The sequence below is a fragment of the Camelus ferus genome, chromosome 32 (genome assembly GCF_009834535.1).
Source record: "Camelus ferus isolate YT-003-E chromosome 32, BCGSAC_Cfer_1.0, whole genome shotgun sequence".
In the NCBI taxonomy this organism is placed as follows: domain Eukaryota; kingdom Metazoa; phylum Chordata; class Mammalia; order Artiodactyla; family Camelidae; genus Camelus; species Camelus ferus.
In genome coordinates this window covers 5,607,542-5,632,351 of record NC_045727.1, presented here as the reverse complement: position 1 = coordinate 5,632,351, position 24,810 = coordinate 5,607,542, and the positions used below count along the sequence as shown (strand labels likewise).

General features: G+C 57.1%; 1 protein-coding gene across 8 annotated transcripts in view; it reads right to left on the bottom strand.

Moving 5' to 3' along the window:
• Positions 1–2,574: 2,574 nt before the first annotated feature.
• The window catches only part of PXN (paxillin), a 42,476-nt gene continuing 20,240 nt past the window's right edge, over positions 2,575–24,810 (bottom strand). The window contains exons 2-15 of one of the 8 annotated variants that reach the window (XM_032472031.1): positions 14,423–14,652; positions 14,019–14,134; positions 13,441–13,577; positions 13,145–13,346; positions 12,225–12,360; positions 9,887–10,774; positions 8,496–8,771; positions 7,944–8,258; positions 7,221–7,322; positions 6,791–6,961; positions 6,493–6,666; positions 5,853–5,934; positions 5,602–5,750; positions 2,575–4,722 (exon numbers count right to left, since the gene is read on the bottom strand). In XM_032472031.1, the coding sequence (XP_032327922.1) occupies positions 4,456–4,722; positions 5,602–5,750; positions 5,853–5,934; positions 6,493–6,666; positions 6,791–6,961; positions 7,221–7,322; positions 7,944–8,258; positions 8,496–8,771; positions 9,887–10,774; positions 12,225–12,360; positions 13,145–13,346; positions 13,441–13,577; positions 14,019–14,134; positions 14,423–14,652 (3,245 nt within the window). In that variant the 3' untranslated portion in view covers positions 2,575–4,455. Of the gene's footprint in view, positions 4,723–5,601; positions 5,751–5,852; positions 5,935–6,492; positions 6,667–6,790; positions 6,962–7,220; positions 7,323–7,943; positions 8,259–8,495; positions 8,772–9,886; positions 10,775–12,224; positions 12,361–13,144; positions 13,347–13,430; positions 13,578–14,018; positions 14,135–14,422; positions 14,653–24,810 lie in introns of those variants that run through there. The other 7 variants (XM_032472032.1, XM_032472034.1, XM_032472033.1 and 4 more) reach the window with 7 other exon arrangements.

Here is a 24,810-nt window from a genome sequence, read left to right as displayed (position 1 = left end):
CCGCCGGGCAACGAGCATCTTTTATATGCGAACGAAGCGACCAATCAGAAGCCGCGGAAAGCGCCCTCGCCTACTGGCTGACGCCAACGTCTGTCTGAAGAAGCCGAACTGATACTGACAGCCATTGGATGGTATCGCTGCCACTCCAACCAACAGGAAACTGCCTTTAAACAAGCTAGTTAAGGAAGGCGCTGCTGTGTGTTGGAGGCAGCTTTTTTAGAGCTGCCTCCCTCTGCTGGGCCGGAGCTGCCCTCGTGTAGGAGCTAGAGTTGGCAAGCTGAGGCCAGGTTTCCGTCTGTCACCTGGCCAAGTCGCAAACTAAAGAGAGTTACTTGGAGCTAAGAAATAATTACACATGTTTTAGAAACAGAATGGTCTTCTGGTCTCCTATACAGTTTTGTTCTTTCCCCTATGGAAACAAAGGCATCCTTTAAAACCTAAGTCGGATCATTTCCTCATCTGCTCAGAATTCTTGAAAGGCTCCCCATTTCCCTCCAAATAAAAAGCCTAAAACTTAAACTGCCTACAAGGCTTTCCATGATCTGCCCCCCACCTTCACCCCTATAATCTCATCTCTTATTTGCCTGCCCATTCCCTTCCAGCCAGATGATGCTCCCCTTGAGGGCTCTTGTACTAGCTACTCCCTCTTTTCGGAAGGCTTTTTGCCGATATCCACAATTCCATCAAGTCTTGACTCAAATATCACCTGCTCGAAGCCTACCCTGCTTGCCCCATTCAAAATTACCCCCAAAACCACTCCACTTCCCCCCTTACTGTTCTGTCTTTTCCGTAGCACTTACACCTTATTACACACTGTGTAATATGTTGCATTATCTCTCTCTGCAGAATTTTTTGCCTTGTGCCTGACACATTGTAGGCATATAATAAATATTTACTGAATGAATAGATGCAGGGTTTGCAGTCAGAGAACCTGGATCCATGTTCTTGTTCTGCCCCTTGCCATATCTGTCATCTTAGGAAATGATTTCACCCTGCTGACCCTCTGTTTCCCTTTCCTTATCTGTAAAGTGCAGATAATAGTATTCACATTCTCAAGTTATGAGGATTACATGAGAAATGTGCTAAGACAACACAGTTCCTGGGATCACTAGATGTCAGCTTATTTTATATACCTTTTTTCAACACTCAGACAACTGTGCTCTATCAGTAAATAAGGTTTTAATGAATGAGCTTAGATTCTAGGGCAGAATGGGGGTTTCTCCCTATCTCCACCCTTTTCGCTTGACCAAGTTAGAAATCTCAGCATTGTGCTTTCAAGCCTTCTAGTGCCTCCAGTGATGAGCCTGTTTAGAGACCTGCTGGAGTCCATTACTGCTAAGATCTCTTTTTAGTGACAATCTGTTACTGCATGCTCAGCATTGTGCTAAGTACTTTGTGCACATTACTGCTGTTAATCTTTACAACAATCCCCTGAGGAGGTACAGTATTAGTATTTTGGTTTCATCGATAAAAAAAATTTCACAGAGGTTAAATAATTCACGTGAGTCTCTCAGCCAGTAAGTGATAGCTTCAGAACTGAAATCTAGGAGCAGGTTCAAAGCCCATGGGCATCACTCTGCTATACAGTCCCTTCTAAACCCTGACGATGTCTCCCGCCAAATGCACTTTTCTGAGTATGTACATACTCATGTAGTAACTTCCCAAGGACATCCTGGCTCTGATGATATAAATATTGTCTGTAATTGTAGTACATCAATATAATGGAATACCATGAAGCCAGTAGAAAATGCTGCAGGTCTATATTTATTGACATGGGAGAATATTCACAAAGTGCAGTTGAGCTAAAAACAGAAAGACAAATGTACCACATTCATTTATATAAATAAATCAACATGGCTGGAAAAATTATCTCTGGATGAGGGGGTGAAGCTAATTTTCACTTCTGAGCTCACTGGGATACGGTCAGGGTTTAGACTTAAAAGTCAACATGCAGCCTTTGGAGGATCATCCCAGTAACAGGGAAACTGAAGCTACAAAGCTGTCCATGAAGTTCTTGAGGGTCCAGGACTGGAGTTCTGGCTGACAAGAGTGAGGAAGCATGCAAATATGGACATGAACACCAGGGGGCAGCTGAGACTCATCCTCAACTGTAAGGACAACCACCTTGAACTGGGAAGGTTCTACGTCCAAGGTGTGGTGCACACGTGGCAGTGGTAGTGTCTGGTCAACCTAGGAACACAGGAAGAGACAAGCCCTGTGTTCACATCCTGTCTCTGCGCTCACTCAGAGGATTGCCTTGTGCGCATCAGCTTCCTTTTTGAAATTTGCCCCATCGGTGAGCGTAAGGCCATCCACAGGTCCCTATGAGGATGCACTCAGCACACCCACGGGAAAGTGCAAAGGGCCGGGCCTGACCCACACAGGGAGCCAGGAGGACCTGTGACCACAGACATCCCTGTGGGGCAGGGATCCCATTCCCAGGGCTTTTTGCTTCAAGTAAGAGAACTTCAATGATTTACCCTCAAACTGTGGTCCTTGTGAGTCTGGGGAGGGTTTAGTCTCTCTTCTAGAACTAAGCTGTTATCTTAGACCAGAAAGAAAAGGCACTACTAGCACAGGTGAAAATAATGGCAAACTTTATTGGCATAAATCACAGGAATTGAAATGGGGGGAAAGCCAGGTTATAAGTTTAAAGAGGAAAAAAAAAGAAAAAGAAAAAAAATCAAATCATCAAATAACCACTGACCCAGAGGGTGGACCTCTGAAACCCCACGCCCTCTAGGGGAGGGGTCTGGGGCGGGTCACTGTAAACAGAGCGGTAAGGCCTGTGGGTGGAAGTGGAGACATCAGACCTGGGGGGGGGGGTGCTGGCTGACCTTCCCAGACCCTGGCTGCTCCCCAGCCCGCACCAAGGAGGGACCCTCTTCGGGACCACAGCACACTCAGCCTCTGCTGTATCTGGAACCCGAGCCCTGCCTGTTTCATCCTCGGGGGAGAGCACTCTGGGGCTTTCCTGCTGTCTCAGCAGGATCCTGTCTCTCTGCCCAGAGTCCTATCAGGCCCCCTTGCAACAACCTGGGCTCTTTCCCCCAGGCCTCCAGTCTCCAGGGAGGGCAGGAAATTTGGGGACATGATGCACCCAGTGGAATCAACAAGGCTAATGGTCAAAATCAGATACCAGCTTCCTGAGAAGGCAGAAGAAAGAGCTCCAGAGAAGCAGTGAGGAGGCTGAGAATATTCTCTTTGTTGCCAGAAAGTTCACAAGGGAGTGGACACTCCTAATGGCTTACTTGGGAAGCAGTGCCCCGAAAGTATACTTCCCCCTTCTCCTCTCTCAGGAACAAGATGGATGAGGTTCAGAATTTTGGGCCCCAAAGGGCAAGACACCCTTAAGGCCAGTTTCAGTGAAGAGTTTGCTGGCCTGGGCAGTAAGGAAGGGTTTTTTTTTTCCCGGAATACAGCAGTTTATAAAAACAGTCCTGGTGAGCTGTGAAGTTAAGGAAGGGGAGTCACAGAACTGCTCCCAGTTCACCTGCTCGTGCTAAGAAAAAATAAAATACAAATTGCTTCCCCGCCCCAAGCCCTCAGTACAAGGCAAACCCCATATACCACAGCCACCATCACCCACAGGACCAGTGGCGGTGCACACTGGGGAAGAGTACAAAAGGGAACGTCTTTAAAATCTTCAAAATCATTTCTGTAGAGAGAAGTAAAAGCAACACAGACGATATGAATTCAAACCTCAGTGTAGAAATCTATCAAAGTCGGTACAGTGTCCAGGCACTGGGTGAAAGGCCCCGCCGCACGCCGTCCCCGGGGACGGAGGGAGTGACTATAAAACATTATTGCTGGAGAGAGGCCTTTCTCAGTAGAACCAGAGCAGGTATGGGGGGTGGGGGCAGTCGCCCAGGCCTGGAGAGGCTGGAAGGGCAGGAGCACAAGGTACCCTCCGTGGCCCCTGGGCCCTCCCACCCTTGGATGGATGGATGGATGGATGGATGGATGGATGGATGCTGGCATTGTTTGGAGGGAGCTTAGTCCCCCAGTATTCTCAGAACAAGGAGAATTAGGTTGAGCGGGGAGGATACGGATGAAAAGGGGCCCCCATCTGACCCTGCCTGCCCTCCCTGCTGGCTTCACTGCCGAAACATGAGGAAGGGATGGCTCCAGTGTGGGGTGCTGGCCTGGCCAGGTGGGTTGGTGGGGACACACGCAGGGTGGGGTGGGGCCCTCCAGCCTCTGCCTCTAGGGAGGGTGAAGAGCTGGCAGCCTGGGGAGAGCTGCAGGAGGAGGAGGGAGGCCCAGAGGCTCTGGCAGCGGGTGAGAAAAACAGGCAGGACCCCTCAGGGTCCTCGTGCCATCCTGCACCAGCCAAGGATGTGGTTCCAGTTTCGGTCGCATTTGCCCCTCCACCCCCGGGCCTCTGGGTCCCAGTAGCAGTTGGGAGGCTGGGCCGGGGAGGGCAGGGCAGGGCAGAGGAAGGGAGGGGGGCGCCTAGCAGAAGAGCTTGAGGAAGCAGTTCTGACAGTAAGGCTTGTCGTTCTGCTCCTTGAAGGTGCCCTTATTGAGCTGCTTGAGGCAGAAGGCACAGACGAAGTGCTCCGGGTGGAACTTCTTGGCCATGGCGGTGATGCAGCGGCCTGTGATGGGCTTCTGGCAGCCGGAGCACAGCGAGCCCCGCCGCTCGTGGTAGTGCACCTCGCAGTAGGGCTGCCCGTCGTGCTCGAAGAAGCTGCCGTTGACGAAAGGCGTGAAGCACTCCTGGAGGCAGAAGACGGGTGGGATTGGGGGGCAGGGGGCTCGGGCTGGGGCAGCTCCGGGTCATGGGCAGGAGACAGCCAGGGTCATCCCACTTGAAACGACTCCCACTCGCTAAGCATTCCCCACGCGCCAAGCGCTATGCCCAGCGCTTACTGAGTTCTCCCAGGAATGATCCTGACTCGCCACTGCTAACTTGCACGGCCTGGATTCAAACAGAGGTAGGACTCCTGAGCACTTCAGCAGATGGCTGTAATGGTGTGCCCAGAAACCCTAAACCTGTGCTAAAAGAAGGGTTCCTCAGTCAAACTCTGCATCCTACATTCCCATTTGGAGATCTCCATGCACTCTTAGGTATAACAGGCTCTGAGGAAGGAGGGGAGGGTATAGTTCAGTGGTAGAGTGCAGGCTTAGCATGCACAAGGTCCTGGGTTCAAGCCCCAGTACATCCACTTAAAAAAAAACACGGCTCTGAGAAGTTTTGCAATGAACACTGTTTCCCAAACTCATTGGATCAGAGGATCCTTGCTGGATCTTTAATAACATCTGTGGGCCATTACCTGCCAGAATGCAGCCTGGTAACCAGTGCCTATTCCCGCTGAGCTGCTAAATGCTCGCGTTGCCTCACTTCACCCTCAAACTCCCTTCTCCCGAACACGACCCGTCTCGGGGCGGCTGCACTGTACTACCTGCTCTTGGTTTCTTGCAGCCCCAGTATGAGCCCACACAGGACTTGAGGAATTGGACCCCCTGCCTTCCCACCCCCTTAATAACCCCAAATGGGGCCCCCGAGTCGGATCCAGAAAGCACAGCAAGCTAGGCCCTCCTCTCCCTCCTGCCCGCTCCTGGCCCCCTCCAGAGGAGGGCGTGGGGGCCCCTTACCCGGCACACGAAGCACTCAGGATGCCAGAGGGTGTTGAGGGCCGAGATGTAGTTCTCCAGGATGGCCCGGGCGCAGCCGCCACACTTGGGCGCGAACATGTCAAAGTAATCCTTGCGGCAGTAGGCCTTGCCGTCCTTCTCGTGGAACCCTGAGGAGCGAGGGGGAGTGAGGGCCTGCAAGGTGAGGCCACCCTGACTCCAACCTCCACCCCTGTCCCCATCTCCCTGATGCTCCCAGGGATAGCGAGTACCTTCAGGCCCGAAGAAGGCTCCACACTGGGCACAGAAGAAGTGCTCGGGGTGCCACGTCCGGTCAAGGGCTGTCACCACTTTCTGTGAGAGCAAAGGGTGGGATCAGCGCTGAGCTGCTGCCCCGTGGACATCCCACAGCTGAGACCTACAGGCAAGGCTGGCCTTCCCACCCCCACTCCCAAAGAGCAAAACACCCCAAGATGGGGACCTCTCCACATTGTGCTCTGAGTATCACTGAGAATTCCGACTGACTGAAGGATGTGACATGCCAGACACACTCTGTCTCCTTTAATCCTCACATGTGCAATTGAGATCACAGGTTCTACTATGACTCCCATATTATAAGTGAAGAAACTTAGTCTCAGAGAGGCTAGACACTCCCTTAACACCACACAGCAGGAGAGCGAGGGAGCCGGCACTCCATTCTGTTTATCTGGGCAGGGCTCCTCATCTCTTGGAGTTCTGGCAGAAGGGAATCTAAGATGGGAGGTGGGTGGGAGGTGACGCTGCTTTATGTGCCTTAGGACGGGCCAGGGATCAGGCCTGAGTATGAAGCCGGGTTTCGTAGCTGTGTGGGATCCAGCATGTCACGCGACCTCTCTGAGCCTCAGACGGCACCCCCTGCACCTGGGAACTCACATCCAGGATGGGCCCATTGCAGTAGTAGCAGCGCGGAGAGAAGAGGTTGTGATAGTCCTTTTCACAGTAGGGCTGGCCATCCCGCTCGAAGAAGTTCCGGGACCCGATCTCCTCCTGGCAGTGGGTGCAGACGAAGTGCTCTGGGTGCCACGTTTTCCCCATGGCAGTCACGACCTGAGGAGGGAGGCGGGATGTGGTTCAGGACCTGGGCCTGCCATGGAGCACCTGCCCCAGAGGAGCAACGGTCCTGTGCCCCTCTGCCGCTCCCTCCCTGCCCAACCCCAACCCTCATCATCACCTGCCCCGCAATGGGTTTCTTGCAGGCCCCGCAGACTCCCTTGGCAACTGTGGCGACTCCCAGTTTGTTCAGGTCAGACTGCAGGCTCCCCAGCATGCTGTCGAGCTGGCTCCCGGGCTTTGGGGGCCCCCCTGGGGGAGAGCTGCTCCCCGTCTTCCCCTGGGCCATGAACTGTGGAGGCAGGGAGAGAGGGCTGGTCAGGACATCCAGGGGGAGGGGGTCTCCCAGCACCAGGGGCTTTTCTCCCTCCCGGAGAGATGGGCTGATCAAAGCAGGGTGTGCAACCTCCTCCAGGGGCCTCGGGAGCCCTCAAGGTGGGAGTGGCATCTGTAAGACATCCTGGTGGTCAGAGGGCAGGGCACCCTGCAGGCCTGACAGAGCCCCGGAACACACGGCTAGCAGGACCCTAAGCCCCAGCCTCGGAACTGACCCCTCCCTCGTCCTGCCCTTCCGGGCTGCTCTGCCTGCCGTTTGGAGGCCAGCCAGCCGCCCAGCACAGCTCTCCATCCACTCTTTGCTCCAGGCTCTGGATCTTAGATGGGGGAGGAAACAAGAATAAGAATTTCTTTTTTTTTAATTAAGGAAAAAAGAATATGAGAACTTGTCACTAAACCATTTTAAAAAAAGGAATTTAGGATGAGATAAAGGATGGATTTTTCTCCCTCCACTGGCAGGACCAAAATCAGGAGGAAAAGTCTAGAGAAAACCAACCAGGAGAGAGAGGCCCAGGGACAGATGAAGAGGGAGAGAGAGGCATGGGACTTAGGGAGGGGAGATGACTGGGGCCGGAGAGCAAGGAGAACCTGCAGGTACTGCACCGGGGGCCGGGGGCGGGGAGCACGTTTTGGTTTCCCTTCTGGGAACGGCTTGCTCAGAGCCTGGGGCAGGGCTGAGGGGAAGCCCCACTGGGAAGAAAGAAGGCAACTGACATCTCCAGGGTGGGACCAGGGACATCAAGTTAAGGCCAGGTCTAAGGAAAGGCTGTGGTACCAGGCAAGGGCTTGTGGATGGAGGAACAGAGTGTGTGTGTGGTGTGTGTGTGCGGCGCGTGTGTGTGCACGTGTGTGTGCGCACACGTGCACACAGAGTGAGGACACAGCTCAGGCATAAGGACAGGGACAGGGAGGGCCGGTGCCAGGGCCCCGAGGCCTGCCTGCATTGAGGGGAAGAGCGGGTCCTCGTCGGTCTGGCAGCCCACGGACCTCACAGAGTGGGGTGCAGGAGTGGGAGGGGTGGGGTCCTGCGCATCATCCTCCCGAGGCCCTGCCCCAGCACTCCGGACCCCGGGGGAGCCGCGGGGGAGAGCTGAGGGCCCCAGGGTGGAGGAGGCGGGCAGGCTGGGCGGGGGAGAAGAGCTCCTGGCAGAGGCGTCTTTGCGATGGTGAAGCAAAGGGCCGGTAGGAGAAGGAGAAGGCAGAACAGAGAAGGTTCTTCTCAGGGGAATGGGAGAGCTGGGAGGGAAGACAACCTGAGAGGAAGAAAGGAGGGAGAGAGATGAAGACAACAGAGGAAACACCAGCTCAACAAGCAGGGACATGAGAGGGGACGTCCCCCGGCTCCCCAGGGCCTTCCCACTCTGGCACCAAGAGTGAGGCCAGCCTCACAAGGTCACAGGATGCAGGACCCCCCACGCGCCAAACCTCCCCTCCAGCCAGGGCCAAGGAAGAACAAGAGAACCTCGCTGGCCCAGCTCTGGGCCGGCTACCTTCTCTACCAGTTGCCCCCCAGCCCGCCTCCCACGCGGCTGCACGGTGATGATGATGCCCTCAGCCAGCCAGTCCTCGGCAGAGGTCCCCGAGTCCCCCACATCCGCCTCCGCCTCCGGCTGGATGCCCAGCCGGCCCTGCAGCTCTGCGATGAGCCGCTCCTGGGACGGGGTCCTGCTCAGGGCGGCGGGGTCCAGCCGGCGGCGAGGGGAGGGCTCCCGGGACATGGGGTGCGCGTGGCCCGTCTCCCGGCTCCTCCTGATCACGGAGCGGATCTGAGGAGGGAGGGAGGCTGTCACAGGCCACTCTGGGCTCAGCCGCTGCTGCTCAGTCCACACTCAGGGGCCCCCAGGTCGGGAGGGCAGAACCAGAAACACCAGAGAAGGGCCAAGCTGAGCTGAGAGGCGGGGGGATGGGGGTGGGCAGAGCAGACTCCCTTCAAGTCAGCCCTGACCTTGGGCAAGACACGTCATATCCAGGGCCTCAGCTTCTCCATCCTTGAAATGGGATAATGGTATTTTCTCAGCTGCCTTAAAGGATTATTACAAGAATTATGCTTGTAAATGGACATTCTTATGAGAGCACAAGACTGCCCTTCCTTCCTTTTTTGATTTTTAATAGAAAAGTATGATCTTTCCTCCCAGTAAATCTTTCAGCCAGTTTTTTGTTGTTGTTGTTGTTATTATAACCTACTTGTTTCTAGCAGTTTGGGTTTTTTGTTTGTTTGCTTGTTTGTTTTTGTTTTTAACTTTTTTTTATTGAGTAATAGTCATTTTACAATGTTGTGTCAAGCAGTTTGGTTTTTTGTTGTTGTTTTATTTTGTTTTGAAAAGGGCCTAAAATTTCAACCAAGCAAGAAGCAAATAATGACACTATCACCAGCCATGGCTTATTGGGGACCATGTGCTGTGTTCTTTTTAATCACTTTCCAGGCATTACTTCATTCAATCCTCTGGAGAACCTTGGGGGAAAATGCTCTATTACTCTCATTTTAAAGATGAGAAAACTGAGGCTGGTGCGGGGTTGCCCAGGGTCTCACAGGGAGCAAGGGCTGGAGGTGAGGCTTGTACTCAGTTCTGTCCGGTTCCAAAGCCCATGCTTTTAATATTCCACACACATCCCATCAGGATGTCAGGGGAAGCTCATCTAAAGGAAAAAGCCTCCATAAAGCAAGGGGCGGGGTGTCACTGAGAGAAACGCCAGGGCCCAGGGAGCCCCGCTGGCCCCACGGAGCCTGCTGCCCAGTGCTGGTCGCCCGGGTCTCAGGCCACAGCATCTGGGGATGGGCTGCCCAAGCAGACATGCGCAGAGGGGGAGGCCACATGCAGTCAGCCAGGGATGGCTGACGTGAGGATGGCCGGGGCCATGCCAAGCAGCCACAAGAGCTCACGCCTGCCTGGCCAGAGGTGGAAATCCTCTCAGTGGTGCTGGGCGTGTCCACGACCACGGCCTGTGGAAGCTCCGGCTGTTCCCTCCCGGCCTTGGCAGCAGCTTCGGCGGTGCCCTCTGGCCTCCTGGGGGTCTCAGGTCCCTGGGTTGGCCTGATCGGGCTGCCCACCGTGGGCGTCTCTCCACCTAACTGTTCCTTGTCAACTAGGGCCGGGCAGCCGCTCTCCGGCTCCCCTGGCTCTGGCCCTGCCCTCTCCTTCTGCCGTCCACGTTCCTTCGTGAGACTCCAGGTATCTGGGAAGATAGCCTGACGGTCTGTGGCCACGATGGCTGGCTCAGCTACTTCCTGGAAGCTGGGCAGAGCTCCCAGCGGGGTCTCAGGCCTGAGTGTCCCCAGGGCCCTGGGCTGCTCCCATGAGGCAGCCACAGCCTCCTCTGGGCACAAAGGGTTGGCCGATGGCACTTGGGGGTCCCCAGCCTCCTGGGGACCTGCACACCCAGCACTAAGTAGAGTATGGCTAGGGGGTGCCCTGGAGAGCTCAACCACCAGGTTTGGGTCCCCCAAGACACAAGCCTGGCTCTTTGCAGCCAATGGCCCCAGAGAACCCTCTGAAGGGGAAAAACTTGAGTTGGGGATGTCAGGCGTCACCCCGAGGCCAGCCGAATCAAGCCAGCTGGGGGCCACAGGAGGTAGTAGGCCCCGTGTGCTATCACTGTCCTCAGTGCCGAGGGCCTCCAGGGTGTGGCCAGGGCCTGCAGGGGAGGGTTTCTTAATGGGTGGCAGGAACACAGAGGGGCCAGCAGGAGGAGGAGGAGGGAACATTTGGTGTGGGGATGGAGCTGAGCCGTGCAGCCCCAGGGAGCTCAAGGCCACAGCAGAGGAGCTGGTCTGGAGGAGGAGAAAGACAAAAGGCAGAGAAGGAGAGAGAGACAGAAGAGGTGAGGAAGGAAGCTCACTGCAAGGGACCAGCTCGGCCTCAGGACTCCGAGAGCCACCATCTACCCTGGCCAGATGTCTCATCCAGGTGGCAGGGAAGCCGAAGCATGAGGACTGGCCCTGGAAAAAGACCCAGGCCTCCTAGAGAAGCTTTCCTGGGCTCTACATCCTGGACCCCCGTCAAACCTCGGCAGCAGAATGCAGCCTCTGAGCCAGGCCTGTCAGAGTAGAGGGGAGGGAGGTGGACCACAGGGAGGTCAGCCCGGGCACCGACCAAGGGAGGGCCAGCAGCAGGCAGGACCCTGCCCGCTCCAGCCTTGGCCCAGCGCTTGGCTCTGTCTTGCCCAGACAACCCCAGCTCCCTGCACCCCGAGTCCTTGCTCAAGAGGCTACAACCTCTACAGCTAGAACGAGCAGAGCTTCTCCAGGGGCAGCGAGACACCGCAGTCTCAGAAAGCAGCACAGCCTAACGGGCACCGGGGCTGACACCCGAGCCTGACGGACTCGCTGCTGACCTGCCTTCTGACCCTGGCGCTCAGAGCCGCTGGGACACGGGGGTCACCAGCTCGGTCACTCCCATCCCTCCACCTCGCCTCCCCGAGCTCCACCCCACCGCTGAAAGCCCCGCTGAAGGGAGGCCAGAGGCGCCATCAGGGGCAAGAGCTGGCTTCCCTTCTCAGCTTCTCTAAGTCATGCCCCAAGGTCTGGCCGATCCATGTGGAAGGGCAGAGTCAGCAACCGTTGGAGAGCTCAGTCAATATCAGCCCCAGTGGACGCAATGCATCCTCTAAATAACACATCTTGGGCCTGGCAGGCCTGGGGAGGCCCAGGGGGAGGGGGGCGCCTCACACAGGACTGGCCCAGAAGCCTGATGGGTGAGGTCTCCCAGGCAACTTGGGGGACTCAGAGGACCACAGAGGATGGAAGGAGTCTGGCGAAGGAGGCCTGTGGATTCAGGAGCCAGAGGCAGAAAGGAAGAGGACGTGTTGAGGACAGCCAGCGTGGGAGACGAGGCTCAAGGGCTAAAGACCTCTCGGCACAGGATCCAAAGTCTCACATGCCCAGCAGGGAACACCCTCCCCCAAGAGCAGCATCAACACAGGGCCCTTTGTCCCAGCCTCCGATCCCTTGCTTGGGTGGCTGGGAGCTGGGAGCACCCAGGGAGGAAGGAATGTCCCTCCGAGCACTTTCTTGCCTTCACAGGCTGTGAGACAGCTCAGTCTCGGAGCAGCCCAGCTGGGCCCTCCCTTCCCCCTATCCTGATAAGGCCGGGGCACTGCCTGCGGGGTCCCGGGCTCAGGGAGAGGCACCCACACACTGAGGGGCTGAGTTCCAGTGGGAGGAGAAGAAGGGAGAGGAGCCTGAGGGAGCAGGGCAGGGAAGAGGAGGGGCCTCAGGGCACCTTAAAATCCGACAGTGAGGCCATCAGCTCGTCCAGCTCCCTGGTGGCAGAGGAGGCCGAGATGCGTGTCTGCTGCTGGCTGGAGGTGACGCGCTGGGGGCTGCCCATCTCGCCCTGGTTCACAGTGATGGCGGGGCTGCAGGCAGGCGTGGCATCAGCAGGGGCCCCAGCGTCCAGCCTGCCCTCCCCCAGCGTGGCCCTCCCCTCACAGGGGATCACCGTCTCAGCTCTGACACTGAGGTCCCACCACCCCCAACGCTGGAGAAGTCCATCAGCCCCCAGTCTCTCCTGGGGACTCATCCTTGGGAGGCAGCTGCTGTCAGCCAAGGGGCCAGAGCGCTGAGGTGAGGTGACAGGGGAGAAGAGAGGGCAGCTCAGGCGGCCCCTTTCCCAGAAAGACCAAGTTCAAGCCCGCCTGTTCAACAAGCCCAAGCGTCCTGCGCATCCCCCACCACACCGTGTGTACGGGTGAGGCTATTTCAACAAGGTGGTAACACCGAGAAGAGCCGACGCCTGGTAGGCACTTGCCATGCGTATCATGTGCAGGCGCTTTACGTGTGTCCCATCATATCCCATATCCCTTCTCCCATTCTACAGATGGGAAAACAAAGGCTCAAGAGACGACATTCAGTAAGGGCAGAGCCAAGCTATGAACCCTATTGTGCTGCTCCAAAGCCCACACTGGCAGCCGCTGGCCACCGGTGCCCTCAGCCTGTACAGCGGCTGTCCTTTCTGAGGGCCGTGGCTCGCTGAAGGCAGGCATGGTTTCTGTGTGATTCACCACCATCCCTCGGGGCCCGGCAAACAACGGGCACTTTCAGAGGGAACAGGTGATACCGGGGATGAGAGGACAGACACCGGAGCAGGGGATGGGCTGGGCGAGGCCTCCCTCTGCCTGGGAGGGCTCCGCAGACACTCACACGGGGCTGGGCACGGAGCTCTCCAGCTCGTCCAGCAGACTCTCCACGCTGGGCCGCACGTCCTCCAGGCCTCGGCCCCCGTTCCGCTTGGGCTTCTCTTTGGTCAGCGGCCCGGCTTTGCCCCCCAGCGGGCTGTTATTCTCTGGGATGCCATAGTGGGAGCTCAGAGCGCCGGGCAGGGGAGGGCTTGAGTTGGCCTCATCTTGGGAGGAGAGAGAAAAGCCGCTCATCCCTAAGCCCTGGGGGAGCCCAGAGGCCGGCAGGCAGGCCTGGGGCGGGGTCTCACCTCGTCCTACCTGTGGGGAAGCCCGGGGGGTTATGCTGCACTGCATTCAGCTCCAGTAGCAGGCGGTCGAGTTCTGAAAGGTTGCTGCCCAAGGAGGAGCTCATGACAGTAGGTGATGGCTCGGCTGACTTCTGCTTGTTGGGAAAGCTTTGAGAGGCAGAGGGGAGACTGCGGTGAGCAATGCTCTGGTGGCCCCCAAGTCCTCAAGGAGAATAGGTGGGGGGAGGGGTGCAAGGTCTCTGCCAGCCAGAAGACGGAGAGTGGACAAGGGATGTGGTAAAGAGAGGGTAGGAAGGAAGTCTTGCTTCAGTTCCTGAACCTTCCTCAGTGCAGGGTGATGTGACAGCCACCCTGGCCACTGCAGGAGATGGCAGTGATAAGGCCACCGAGCCAATGGAGAGGCCTCAGGAGCTGGCCAGGCACCTCAGGCCTTCTGTAGTCTAACCCAATGACCCTGGAGGCAGAACGCCCACCTCCCCCCAACACCGAGGGCCGTGGCCATGCCTGGTCCCTGGCCTCAGCTGCCCCCAGCCAGGCCGATGCGCTGGATTTCCAAAAGGGGGGTAGGGGGTGGGGACTGGGCAATACCTGTACACGTGCTCTTCCTCACCGGCTCGGGAACACGGAGGGCCCACGCCGTCCTGGGGGATGGAGGCACTGGAAGTTTTGGCGCTGGAGCCGTACACTGGGGACGGAGACTGAGGCTGCAGGAAGGAATGTGTTCAGAGATTCCCCGAGGAGGAAAAGGAACCACCCAAGTCATCCCCGGGAGGCTCCTGCTCACAGCCAGTCTCACCAGGGAATTTCCACACTCGGCTGGGAGACAGGTGATTAACACTTGGTCACTGCCCTCACGTGGTGGTGCAGGGTGGGGAGAGCCGGACGTCCCCTGCCTCTTCTCCCCACTCCCCTGATCCCCGGCTCCCTGAGCCACTGCCAGACAAGTTCCTTTTGCCCCGAAGCTGACTTTCGAGCCCTGGTCCCCACTTTACCTGCTGGTGGACAAATCGGGAGGTGCCACTGGGCTGCCACTGGTCTAAGGGGTCAAGAATCGTGCCATTGAGGGCCTCGCTGGATGGGGGAGGCGGGACAGGGGGTGGCACAGCAATCTCCTGGTACGTGTGGTTTCCAGTTGGGTACGAGTAGGGGGTCTCCTCAGACAAAAACACGGGCCGTTTGGAGATGTGGGAGGTGGTGGATTCCAAGTCCGCCAGCAGGGCGTCTGCAAAGAGAAGGCTCAGGTAAGAAAAGGGATCCTGGGCACTAAGTCTCCAAAGGCAGCACCCTCCCTGCCTGTACTGAAAAGTTAATGACCTCTGAGCACTTGCCCCGCCCATGGGAGACAGGGCCAGCCCCAGGTCAGGAAGGGACCAGCGCAGACCAGCCTGGCTAAGAGCATCTCCCACAGCTCTTCTCTGCAGCCCAGAAAGGCGCTCTGGATGCTCCTGGGGCCGCCCTGGGGGCTCTCCTACCTCTGGGAGTCGGGCACCTGTGTTCCCTCCAGACAGGGCTGCGCGGCTGGCTGGCTTGGCAGTCAGAAATGCCTGCCTGGAACCGGGCACTCCGACTCCCCGCAGGGCCAGGCGGAGAGGAGGGGCGGGAAGGAGGGGCCCCACGCCACAGGGAGGGGCCCGGGCACTGCCAGGTCCCACTTAATTTCCAAGAGCTTAAGCCTTCTCAGCCCCTAAACTGGAGGGGTCCTTGGGGTGGTACCTGCCCTTTCTGACCTGGTAGAAGCCAAACCTCAGGCTCCAGACTCCTCTGGAGTCTCTGGGCTCCGGAGGAGGTGTATGGAGAGGTGGGGGCTGGGACGAGGCTGGTGCAGCATTCCCCCCTCTTCGGCAGAGGGGGCCAGACTGCTCCGTAGGCTGTTTCTGCAGAAGCCTGGCAAGCAGCCTGGCCCCAGAAGCTCCAGGGCCCCACCATTCTGCTTTTAACAGCAGCAAGGGAGCCGAATCCGCCCTCTAGTGCAAGCTTCCATCACCCCAGCAATGGGCGGCCAACAGGAGGCCCTGCGTCTCCTCAGCCCCCAGACAAGAAGGGTACAGCCGAGGGCGGCACAGGAACTGCTGATCCTCCCCTCCTGGGACCCTCAACAGCCCCACAGCCTACAGAGCCCGGCCCCACATGCCACGCCCTCATTCCTGCCATGCTCTGAGCTAGCTCTCACCTGCCTGCTGTTCTGCTGGGGTGGGGGGGTGCCTGGTCCCTGGCCCCCCTGATAATAATCACCAGAGTGCAATGGCTGGCTAGGGTCGGGACGGTATAGCTCAGTGGTAGAGTGAGTGCTTAACATGCACGAGGTCCTGGGTTCCATCTAAAAATCTAATAACACCCTACCCACAAAAAAATAAATAAAACAAATTTTAAAAAAATAATAAAAATATAATTTATTAAATAAATAAATAAACCTAATTACCTCTCCCTTCAAAAAGAAAAAAAAGCGATAGCTGGCTCTACGGTCATTTGTTTACCCGTAACAGGCACTGTGCTGGGCACATTTCATATATGGTCTCAGTTAACCCTCCCAACGTCCCATGACGTTGGAACTCTCACCCTCCCTTTACAGATGGGAAACAAGCTTCGAGAGGTGGTGGGACTAGCCCCAGATAACACAGATGGAAAGTGACAGGACTGCCTGACTCCTCAGAGGCCCCAAACCCCAATAATCTGCCCTGAAGGAGGCTGCTGGGATCACAAGATGACACCAGATTTAAACGGCACAACTTCCTGAGTGATGGGGCCCCAGCTTTGAGGGCTGCCAGTCTGATCCTTCCTGGTGGCCCTGTCCCCAACCCCACCCCTGCTCAGAGGAAGGAAGAAGGAAGCAAGGGCCCCCACCCCACCCCGGGGCCTGGGCCTGCGGGCCCACACCTCCTCAGCTGCCTGCCCTGATCTTCTACCCCTGAGGCTGGTGACTCCCGCCCCAGGCTCCTACCCAGCTGATCAGAAGCTTGTTCCCAGGCCCAGGATGCCTCCCGACTTCCAAGGAAGGTCAGTTCTTACAGCCCCTCCTGCTCCGGGGCCTTTGGAAGAGGTCTGACTTCCTGTCTCCAGCAAACCGGAACTAGAGGGAGTCAGCGTGTGTCTAGGTAACAGGAGAAAAGGAACTAGCGTCCGGAGCCAATCCCAGTGGCCTCTCCATGGCCAGACCTGCTGCCTTGGCTTCACACGGTGTCACTGTCTCCTCTGGGCCCAGGACAGCAGGGGCGGGTCCCTCCTCCGCCATAGGCAGAGCCAGCCCCCCAGAGCAGGCAACAAGCGCAAGCCTGGTGGGTACCGGGGGCAGCTGCCATGCTGGCTCTTCCCCCACGAGCCAGGAGCTTCACCTGTGTCACCTGCCTCCCCCTCGCACCACCACCAGCACAGGGGGCAGGACTGAGGCTCAGAGAGGCAGAAGCACGTCCCCACACTGCCTGAGCCAGCTAAAGTGACAGCTGGGACCCAGGCTCCAAACATGCAGCAGAAGACAGACGGTTAACCTTCCCCATCAAACCTTCTGAGCCAGGGCATCAAACACCTTGGCCCACTCCACTCACGGCCTGACTCTAAGCCTTGCTTATTGGTTTAAGGACTAGACTCTGATTTATGACTTCAACAGACTCTTTTCACCAGGGGTACATCTGTTGGTCAGAAGGAGCAGTCCCGGGTACGGAGACAAAAGATCGCAGGCCGTGGAGCCGAGCCAAACCTGAGCTTGGTCCCAGCTCCACTGTCCGCCCCTCCAACGGCCACAAAGCAAACCATGCAGCTCCCTCGAGCCTCAGTCTCCTCCTGAAGCTGGGGTTCCTACTCCCCCACTCACAAGCACTTGTGTGAGGTGTCTATGGGACTGCAGATGCCACAACACAGAAAGCTGCAAACACATCTTATTTGCTTTATGAAATTCAGAAAAAGATTTTCCTCCAGGGAGGTCAGGTTGGGGTACAAGGTGCTGACTTCTCAGTCCTCTGTGGGTAGGACCCGGGCAGGACAAGAGAAGGGCAACCTTGAAGAGAAAAGCAAAGTAATAAAGTAACGTTCAAAGGGAAACACGTGCGGATGTGAGGGAGAGAAGGGGTACCATTGTCCAAACTCGCATCCGAGTGAGAAGGGGTGTGCACAGCTGCGGGGTCTGTGGTGTAGCTCCTCCTCCCTCTCTGTCCTCAGTCTTTGCTCAATGATGGACAGGACTTGGTGCCACCATCCCCCAAAACCTCCCACAAGCACCGCAGAGGAGAGCCAGGAACCCAGGAGGCACGGAGGGGTACCACTGGCCTCAACTTTGGGTTCTGTGGGCGCAGAAGCCTGCAGTGTCCCGCAGGCTGCAAAGTGGTGACAGGCCAAAGTCTCCTTGCAATCTCAGCAAACGCCTCCCCTGCCTGAGTACACAGAGGTGCCAGACGGAGGACTGGAAAGGAAGTCCACTTACAGGCAGCGCCCCACGCTGGGTGGGGGTGGGGGGCTAGTTTTCAGCTACAGCTACTTCCTGGCTCCAGCTCTGAATACCCTAGGGACAGGCTCAGAGATTCATTCTACATAGACCTCAAAGAAGGTCTCAAAAGACAATAGTAGCACTGGAACACACCCTCCCTCCCACACGTGGGGAGAGCGCCTTCCATACACACAGAAGCAGTATCTGAAGCAGCAGAGCTCACTTGTTCAGGATAAGGAAGGCCTCAAACTTCCTCAGCGTCGTTCCATCAAGCTTCTGGGTGCAGGCCTGAGGCCTTGGAGACAATTCAGAGCCACTGGGACTCTGGAGAAGGAGCTCTCTCTCTGGGGCTTTTCAGCCCCTTTCTGGAGGAAACCACCCTAGATTCTGCAGGCTTTTTGCCTCTGCCGTCCAAGTGATGCAGGCTCTGGCACTTCCATCCGGGAAGAGGGAAAGCCCAGGTCTCTGGGTGAATCCATTCAACGTATGTGTGGAGGGGAAGGGCTCTCTTCTTGGAGCTGGGTGCCGGGGAGTTAATGCAAAGTCTCCAGCCCAGCGGGGGCAAAGGCCACCCAGCTGCGCCCTGGTGGCGAAGGGGTGCGGACCGTCCGCCGCTGTCCGCCAGAGGGCGCAATCGGCCCATCGCTCCCGGCCTGGGTAGTAACCGAAGGTAACCTCGCGCAATCACGGAATTTTCGAGCCAGGGAAGACCGGGAGCCCCTGGCCATGGGCGCACCGGGGAAGTTTCAGTACCTGGAATGCCTGACTGAGCTAGAGGGACGGAACAGATTGAGGAGGAGCGCAAGGAGGTCTGGATGTCAAGCCTCTGGACCATGTCTGAAGGACACTATCATTTGAAGGTGTGACCCAAGAGTGACGCAGCCCATCGGGCTCCAGAGACCCAGAGACAGATGTACGCCCTCGCTTTCACTGCCCCCTCTGCAGACACTGCGGTGCGGGTGGTGCCCCTGTCCCCACCTCGTGTCCACATCTGAGCAGGCGCTCAAGAGCCTCTGTGGCTTTGGATCCAAAGGCTGCCCTGGGACTGGCAGCTGGGTGGGCACAGTGCACCGCGGCCAGGCAAAGCAAAAGGCCCTTTCCTGGGCCCCAGGAGCCACCAGCTGAGCATAATCCTGAGGGCCAGGTGGGAGCCGCTGGGTCCGCACGCAGCCCAGAGGCGGTTAAGACTCAGGTGTCCTGGCTCTCTGCCCGTGGAGGGAGGGGACCTAGGGGCCAATCTGCCTGCATTCCAGGGCAAATGCCACAGCTGCGCCTCTCACATTCCCAAAACAGCCCAGGAGCACAGAACAGAGGGAGCCCCTGGCCCCCTAGTGTAGGGGATCTCTCCCAGACTGCAGCTCCCAGACCTGGGCTAACCCAGAGACACATGACACCCAATAATAAGTAAAAGGAAATCAATGAACCCCTTCCACCTCCACCCTCAACTGGATAATAAAAACAGGCCAGGCTTCTCTCACAAGCCTGGCTTTCCCTACCCAAGCCAGGCTACTTCTAGTATGGGATAAAGACTTAAGATCAGAGGCTGGAGCTGGATGGATGCCAAAGAGAATGAGATAAAGGGCCATCCAAGATCCCTCAAAGGCGTGGTAGGGAGGGGGGCACAAACCAGAGCTATTCAGTTCTCTCCCCCAGGCTCGGAGGACACTAGCTGTTAGAACTCGCACGGGGGGATTCTGAGTCCCACAGAAAGGGGTTGAGTTGCTTCACCAGGCTGCTAATCTGCTCTTGTGTCTTGGTTTTCTTGTGTGTCCGATGGGAATTCCACCATCTTACAGGAGGAAGGATTGCATGAGCAAATATAAAGTGGTTTTTTAGCACAGTCCCTGGAGTTAGCACAACTCTGTAAAGGGAAGTTGCTAAGCACACGGGAGTTCCCTCCCAGAGAGATGGTTAGCCCTGGATGGGAAGGAGGAAAGTGCCTCCCCATCCCACCCCAGTCCTGAAGGCAGAGGATGCCGAAATCCTGGATCAGCAGTTGGGGGCACCATTCTGGGGAAGACAAAGTCGCCCCGGAGAAGCCTCCCCACTGGGTCTTCATGATGGAGTGTCATCCCATCCCAGGGTTTACAGGCTCCTCTGCCACACCAGCCCCAGGCCACGCTAGAAGAGGTGGGGTCCTGTGGCCATCAGGAAGCTCCCACCTCAACATGCCCTGTATGCTCGAGGCCTGGCCTAGGCGAGGTCCACAATAAGAATAAGATCTTACTGCAGGCCACTTTAACTCAGCTTTCATTCCCCCATGCAGGTGCTGGCGTGGTTTCCTCAGGAGCTAAGGAGCAGAAGGAAAGTGTGGCAAACACCACCCAGAGTTTGAGCACAGGCCTTAAGGGGCTGCCCCTGCACAAGGGCCCTCCCAACAGCCCAGGGCCAACCGTCCATCCCCGACATTTAATATGAGACTCAGGCTCTCATAGAAATAGCACCGGGTCGGCAAGTCCCCTGCCCTCAGGTCCTGAAGAGGCCCACCTTCTGGCCTGCCTATCCTGCTGGACTCGGAACTCTGGGCAAGGGAGTTCGGCCCTGCTGCTGACCACCTGTGCAGCCTTGGCCTCAAGGGTCAGAGGAGAAGCTGCCCGGCCTCCTTAAGGCTGCACGCACTCAGGGACATAAGCAGTGAGTGGGGCTCGGCCCTTCCTAAGGAAGGAGCTATGTAAACAGCAGAACCAGCTCCTCTCGGCAAGGATGGTCTCTTCTGGGCCCCTTTGCTGAGACTCTTCCAGATTAGGAAGGAGAGCAGAAGGAGGAGGCGGGTCTCCCCTCCCCCAGCCCTGAGCACAGGAGCAGAGGTAATCTAATCCACGGCGGGGCACTTTTACTCTGTGAGTAACTCCCCAGGAATGGGGAGCTGGGTATATTTATCCTGATAACTGTCCTGGGAGGAAAGGCAGATCTGTGACCAGAAAGGGCCGATCTACAATCAGGCCAGATCTGCTCGGCACCAGCCAGCCCTCAGACCCAGGGCCTGGACACTGACTAGGAACTCAACCTCCCGGAGGGGCTTCCCTGCCAGTGTGGGTGCTTGTCAGTTGCCTGCCTCCTCTCCAAGAATTAAGCTCTCGAGAGTAGAGGTTTTGTCTATCTTGCTCGATGCCACATCCCCAGCAGCTAGAATGAATGGCTGAATGACAGAGGGAGGGAAAGATGGGGAAGGAACCGGAAGCAGAGAACACAGCCAGGTCGGGATGCCAGGGCCCATCATCGGGTCAAACCGCCTCTCTGGGTGGTCTTCTGTCTGTAAAACAGGCAGACCCCAATCTGTTCCTATGCCCGGGAGCAAGCTCTGAGGAGGAGATTATACAATTTCGAGTGAGATTTATACACAACCTTTTGGAGCTCTTAGGAGTTTGTCTAAATTCAAGATACTGCTATTAACTGAATCCCAGACAGGAACTGCTCTCCCTAAGGTGATGGATGAGAAACAACCAATACTGTAGTATCATTTAAATATTTAATAACCGTGCCTGGAGGTTATGAAGACTCAGCCACTGTCTCCTTCGCTGACTCATGCCTCACTCAGCAGGAACTGCCATTTTACTCTCAGCCCTGAAGGAAGTGTGAGCAGGGGCTGACACACAGGAAATCAGGGAGAAGGCCGGAGTCTTCCAATCTTCTGTTGGGAGAGGTGGGAGGTGGCCCTTCGGAGAAGGCTTTTCTTCCCGGGCTTCCCACATGCCTTACGAGGGCGGTTTCCTGTCTGCCAAGCCCTTCCCTGCAAGGCAGACAATGTGCGTTTGCCGGCAGGTTGGCTCTTTGTTGGGTGCCTGGCTGGCATCCAAGGTCACAGAGCACAGGTAACCAGAGACTCAAGAGAATAAAGGCGGAAAGGTAACTCCGGAGGTCACCCTGAGCTCCAGGCAGAAGCCCAACTGTACCAGGCCTGTCTGCACTGGACACCCCCTCTGATCAAACCCCGCCGGCCGCACCTTCCCCGTCTGATGGGGCTCCGGCAGGCAAGGCAGCAACAGGTAGGAGACACCGCCGGGTGTGCTCAGCACACCTCCACCCCCCACAACACGCACAGCAGCAGGTCCAGGCTGGCAGGACAGTGCAGTCTCCTTTCTGTTGTAAATAATTCACCTCTCAGTGCAGGCTCGGGGCCCCGCCCTCAGCCAGAGGGCCCGGAACACTGTGGACACATTTCATTGGTCAGATTTCATCCACCTCTTCAGGTCACCCAGAGACTTTGGACTTTTTAAGGTCACGTCTCAGGTCCAACTCCAGGCCCACCTCACGGTTCCTTCAATGGGTAAATGTGAATTTACATACCAAAAAAACCCTACAGCCTCGAACCCAGGAGGCTTCGGGGGCTGGAGTTTTTCTCAGCCGTTCCAAGGCCACTCCTGCAGTCTGGGCTCTTTAAGGCAAGTGTCTGTTAAAGAGCAGGGCGCCCCGGGGGCCTCTCACCCCCGCTAACCATCAACAGAGGTTAGGAGGGGCTCAGAAGTGAGTCATCCACCCCCTAGAGAACCGAACAGAAGGTTCAAAAGTTTGCCTGTTCCAAGAATGAGCTGTATTCTTTTCCCAATGTTTGGGAATTTCATAGCACTAGTTACCCACTCTGGGCCAGTCAAGTTCTGACTACTGAACACAGCTCAAGACGGCCACGGAACAGGCCAGCACGTCCCCACCCCAGGCAGCTGGGCCGTTTCCCCACTTGGCTCTCTCTTGCCACCTTCCTGGGTTCTACAGTACCTGTGACACGAGACCCTCTCCCAGCTCCCCGAATTTCACTGTCACCGAGGATCATCAGTTCTTCCTTCACAGGCCCCTCCCCCTTTACCTGCCTCCCTTTCTTTTCATCAAAGGTAGCCGACAATTTAGACTGGCATCCAAATCCACGCTCACCCCTTCTCCAACTCGCCGGCAGCCCCCTGCCCTGGGTTCCCCCACTCAAACCCTTGCAACAGACACCAGCAGCTCGAACTTCTCGAAACCTCACTGCTTCTGTGTGTGTGCACATCATTCTTGCCTCGCCCACTGGACTGCTTAGCCTCTGAGGGCAGGGACCCCTTCCCCCTCCCTAGATCCACAGCACGAGCACGTGTGCCGAGCACGGGGGGCATCACAGTACTCAGCCACTGACAGCCCTCCCTGCTCACAGGACGAGATCAGAACCCCTGGGGTTGGCATCCTAGTCTGGAGCCTCTCACAAGACTCACTGCAACTCACCTCTCTGGCCAAACTGGGCCCCCTCTTCCTTTACCCCAGCAGCGTGGCTTCATTCACAATAACTGAATGTGCCCTGCCCCCACCACCTCCACCAGCTACAGGGACAGCCACACCCCCAGGGGGCAGATGGGGGCCGGGGGGGCATGGGAAACACCTCAGAGTAAACCAGAACACCTTCTAAGGATCAGACTGACTCAGGAGCAAGAAACTGAAACCACTGCTTCTTAAATTAAAAGGAGCAAGGCTACTTCATGGACTCAAATGCAAAATGCAGGCGAATTGTAAGACAAGAAGTGAGGCTTCAAAGAGCTTTCTGCACACGGAGGGGGCTCAGGTGACGTGCAGGCAGCACCACAGAGCCACTTCACCCACACCAGAGACTTGGCTGCTATGGTGGCCGTGGGAGCTGGGACGGTCACATGGCTCTCTGTATATATATATACTCTTCTGGCATCCCAGCCCGCATGGCTGTGTGGCCGAGCAGAAAGCATGGGTTCAAATCCACCACTCACCAGCTGGGGTGGCAATTTACCAGACATTCTGGGCTTGAGTTGCTCAGACACCTCAGAGAGCACAGGATGAGTAATCAATCAAAAAGTATGTGAAAGCCACCACGATGGCTGATGGCTGATAGCTGGGGAGAGCCTCCTCCCCTCCCACTGTGACACAATCACCCGGCGGAGGAGGCAGAGCCAGGGACTGCAGCCAGGAATCTTGGGAGCTGTGACAGGTCTGTCACTAACTCGGGCCTCCTTGCTGGGCAAATCACTGACCTCATCCCTCTGTTCCTGGGGTTTATTCCAAGTCCTCCTCGGAGAACATCAACTGAGCCCAGAAGCCTCTGACTCGCTCCCTAGCAGGGACAGAGGCCAGAGAGAAGCTGCAGGGCGCCCCCCACCCCCATGCCAGCTCCACCGCCTGCCTGCCTGCCGGAAGGTCTCCACCAGGAAATCACCGCCTCTGAGAGCCCTGCGGCTTTGAACCTGGAACTGCGACAACAGAGGAGCTACCCAAGCTCCCTGGGAGCTCTCAGCCCGACCTCCCAGAGAAGCAAGGCCAGGGGAGAGCAGCTCCTGCTGCCGAGACTCCGAGCCCTGCAGAGTGCCACAAAGGAACCCAGAGACAGAACTGAGTGGCCAGAAAGAAGCTCAGACACCAGGACACGGGGAGAGATGTAAAATAAGCCTTACTGAGCATCTACTTGGGGGCTGGCCTCGCAACCCCACTTCACAGATCAGGACAAAGAAGTTCAGGGGTGTCCGACGAGCGCACTCTGCAGGCCGGTGCAGTCCCCACCCTTGCGAGGACAGCTCTGCCTGACCACAGAGCCCACCCCACGAGGAGAGAACATGACTGCCAGCAGCTGTCCCTCGTTCGGCCTGTCACCACTCTCCACACTCTCCGCTTCCAAAGCACCAGTCTCCGGAGCCCCTGAGCAACCCAAGAAGGCTGGTCATCGGGGTGCTGCTCCACCCCCGCCTCACCCCCCCACCTCTGCCAGGGCCCTCGCTCTGGGCCTCCCTTCTTCTTGGTCCCCCTCACGCAGTGTCCTGAGCTACAGGAGAGCCCCTAGTGGTGGCACAGGGAGCTCCATGTTCGAGGCTAACTCCCTGCCTGGTGGGTCACCTCGCAAGAGTGCTTCCCCACAGCGCCACCCTGCAGGGGCCCCAGCATGGTGCTCAAGGAGCTGCCCCAGGCGCTGACTTCTGCCCTGGCTTACTGCCCCGTAGATTTCTTATCTGGACAGAGAAAAGGGCGTGGGCCACTGTTCCACAG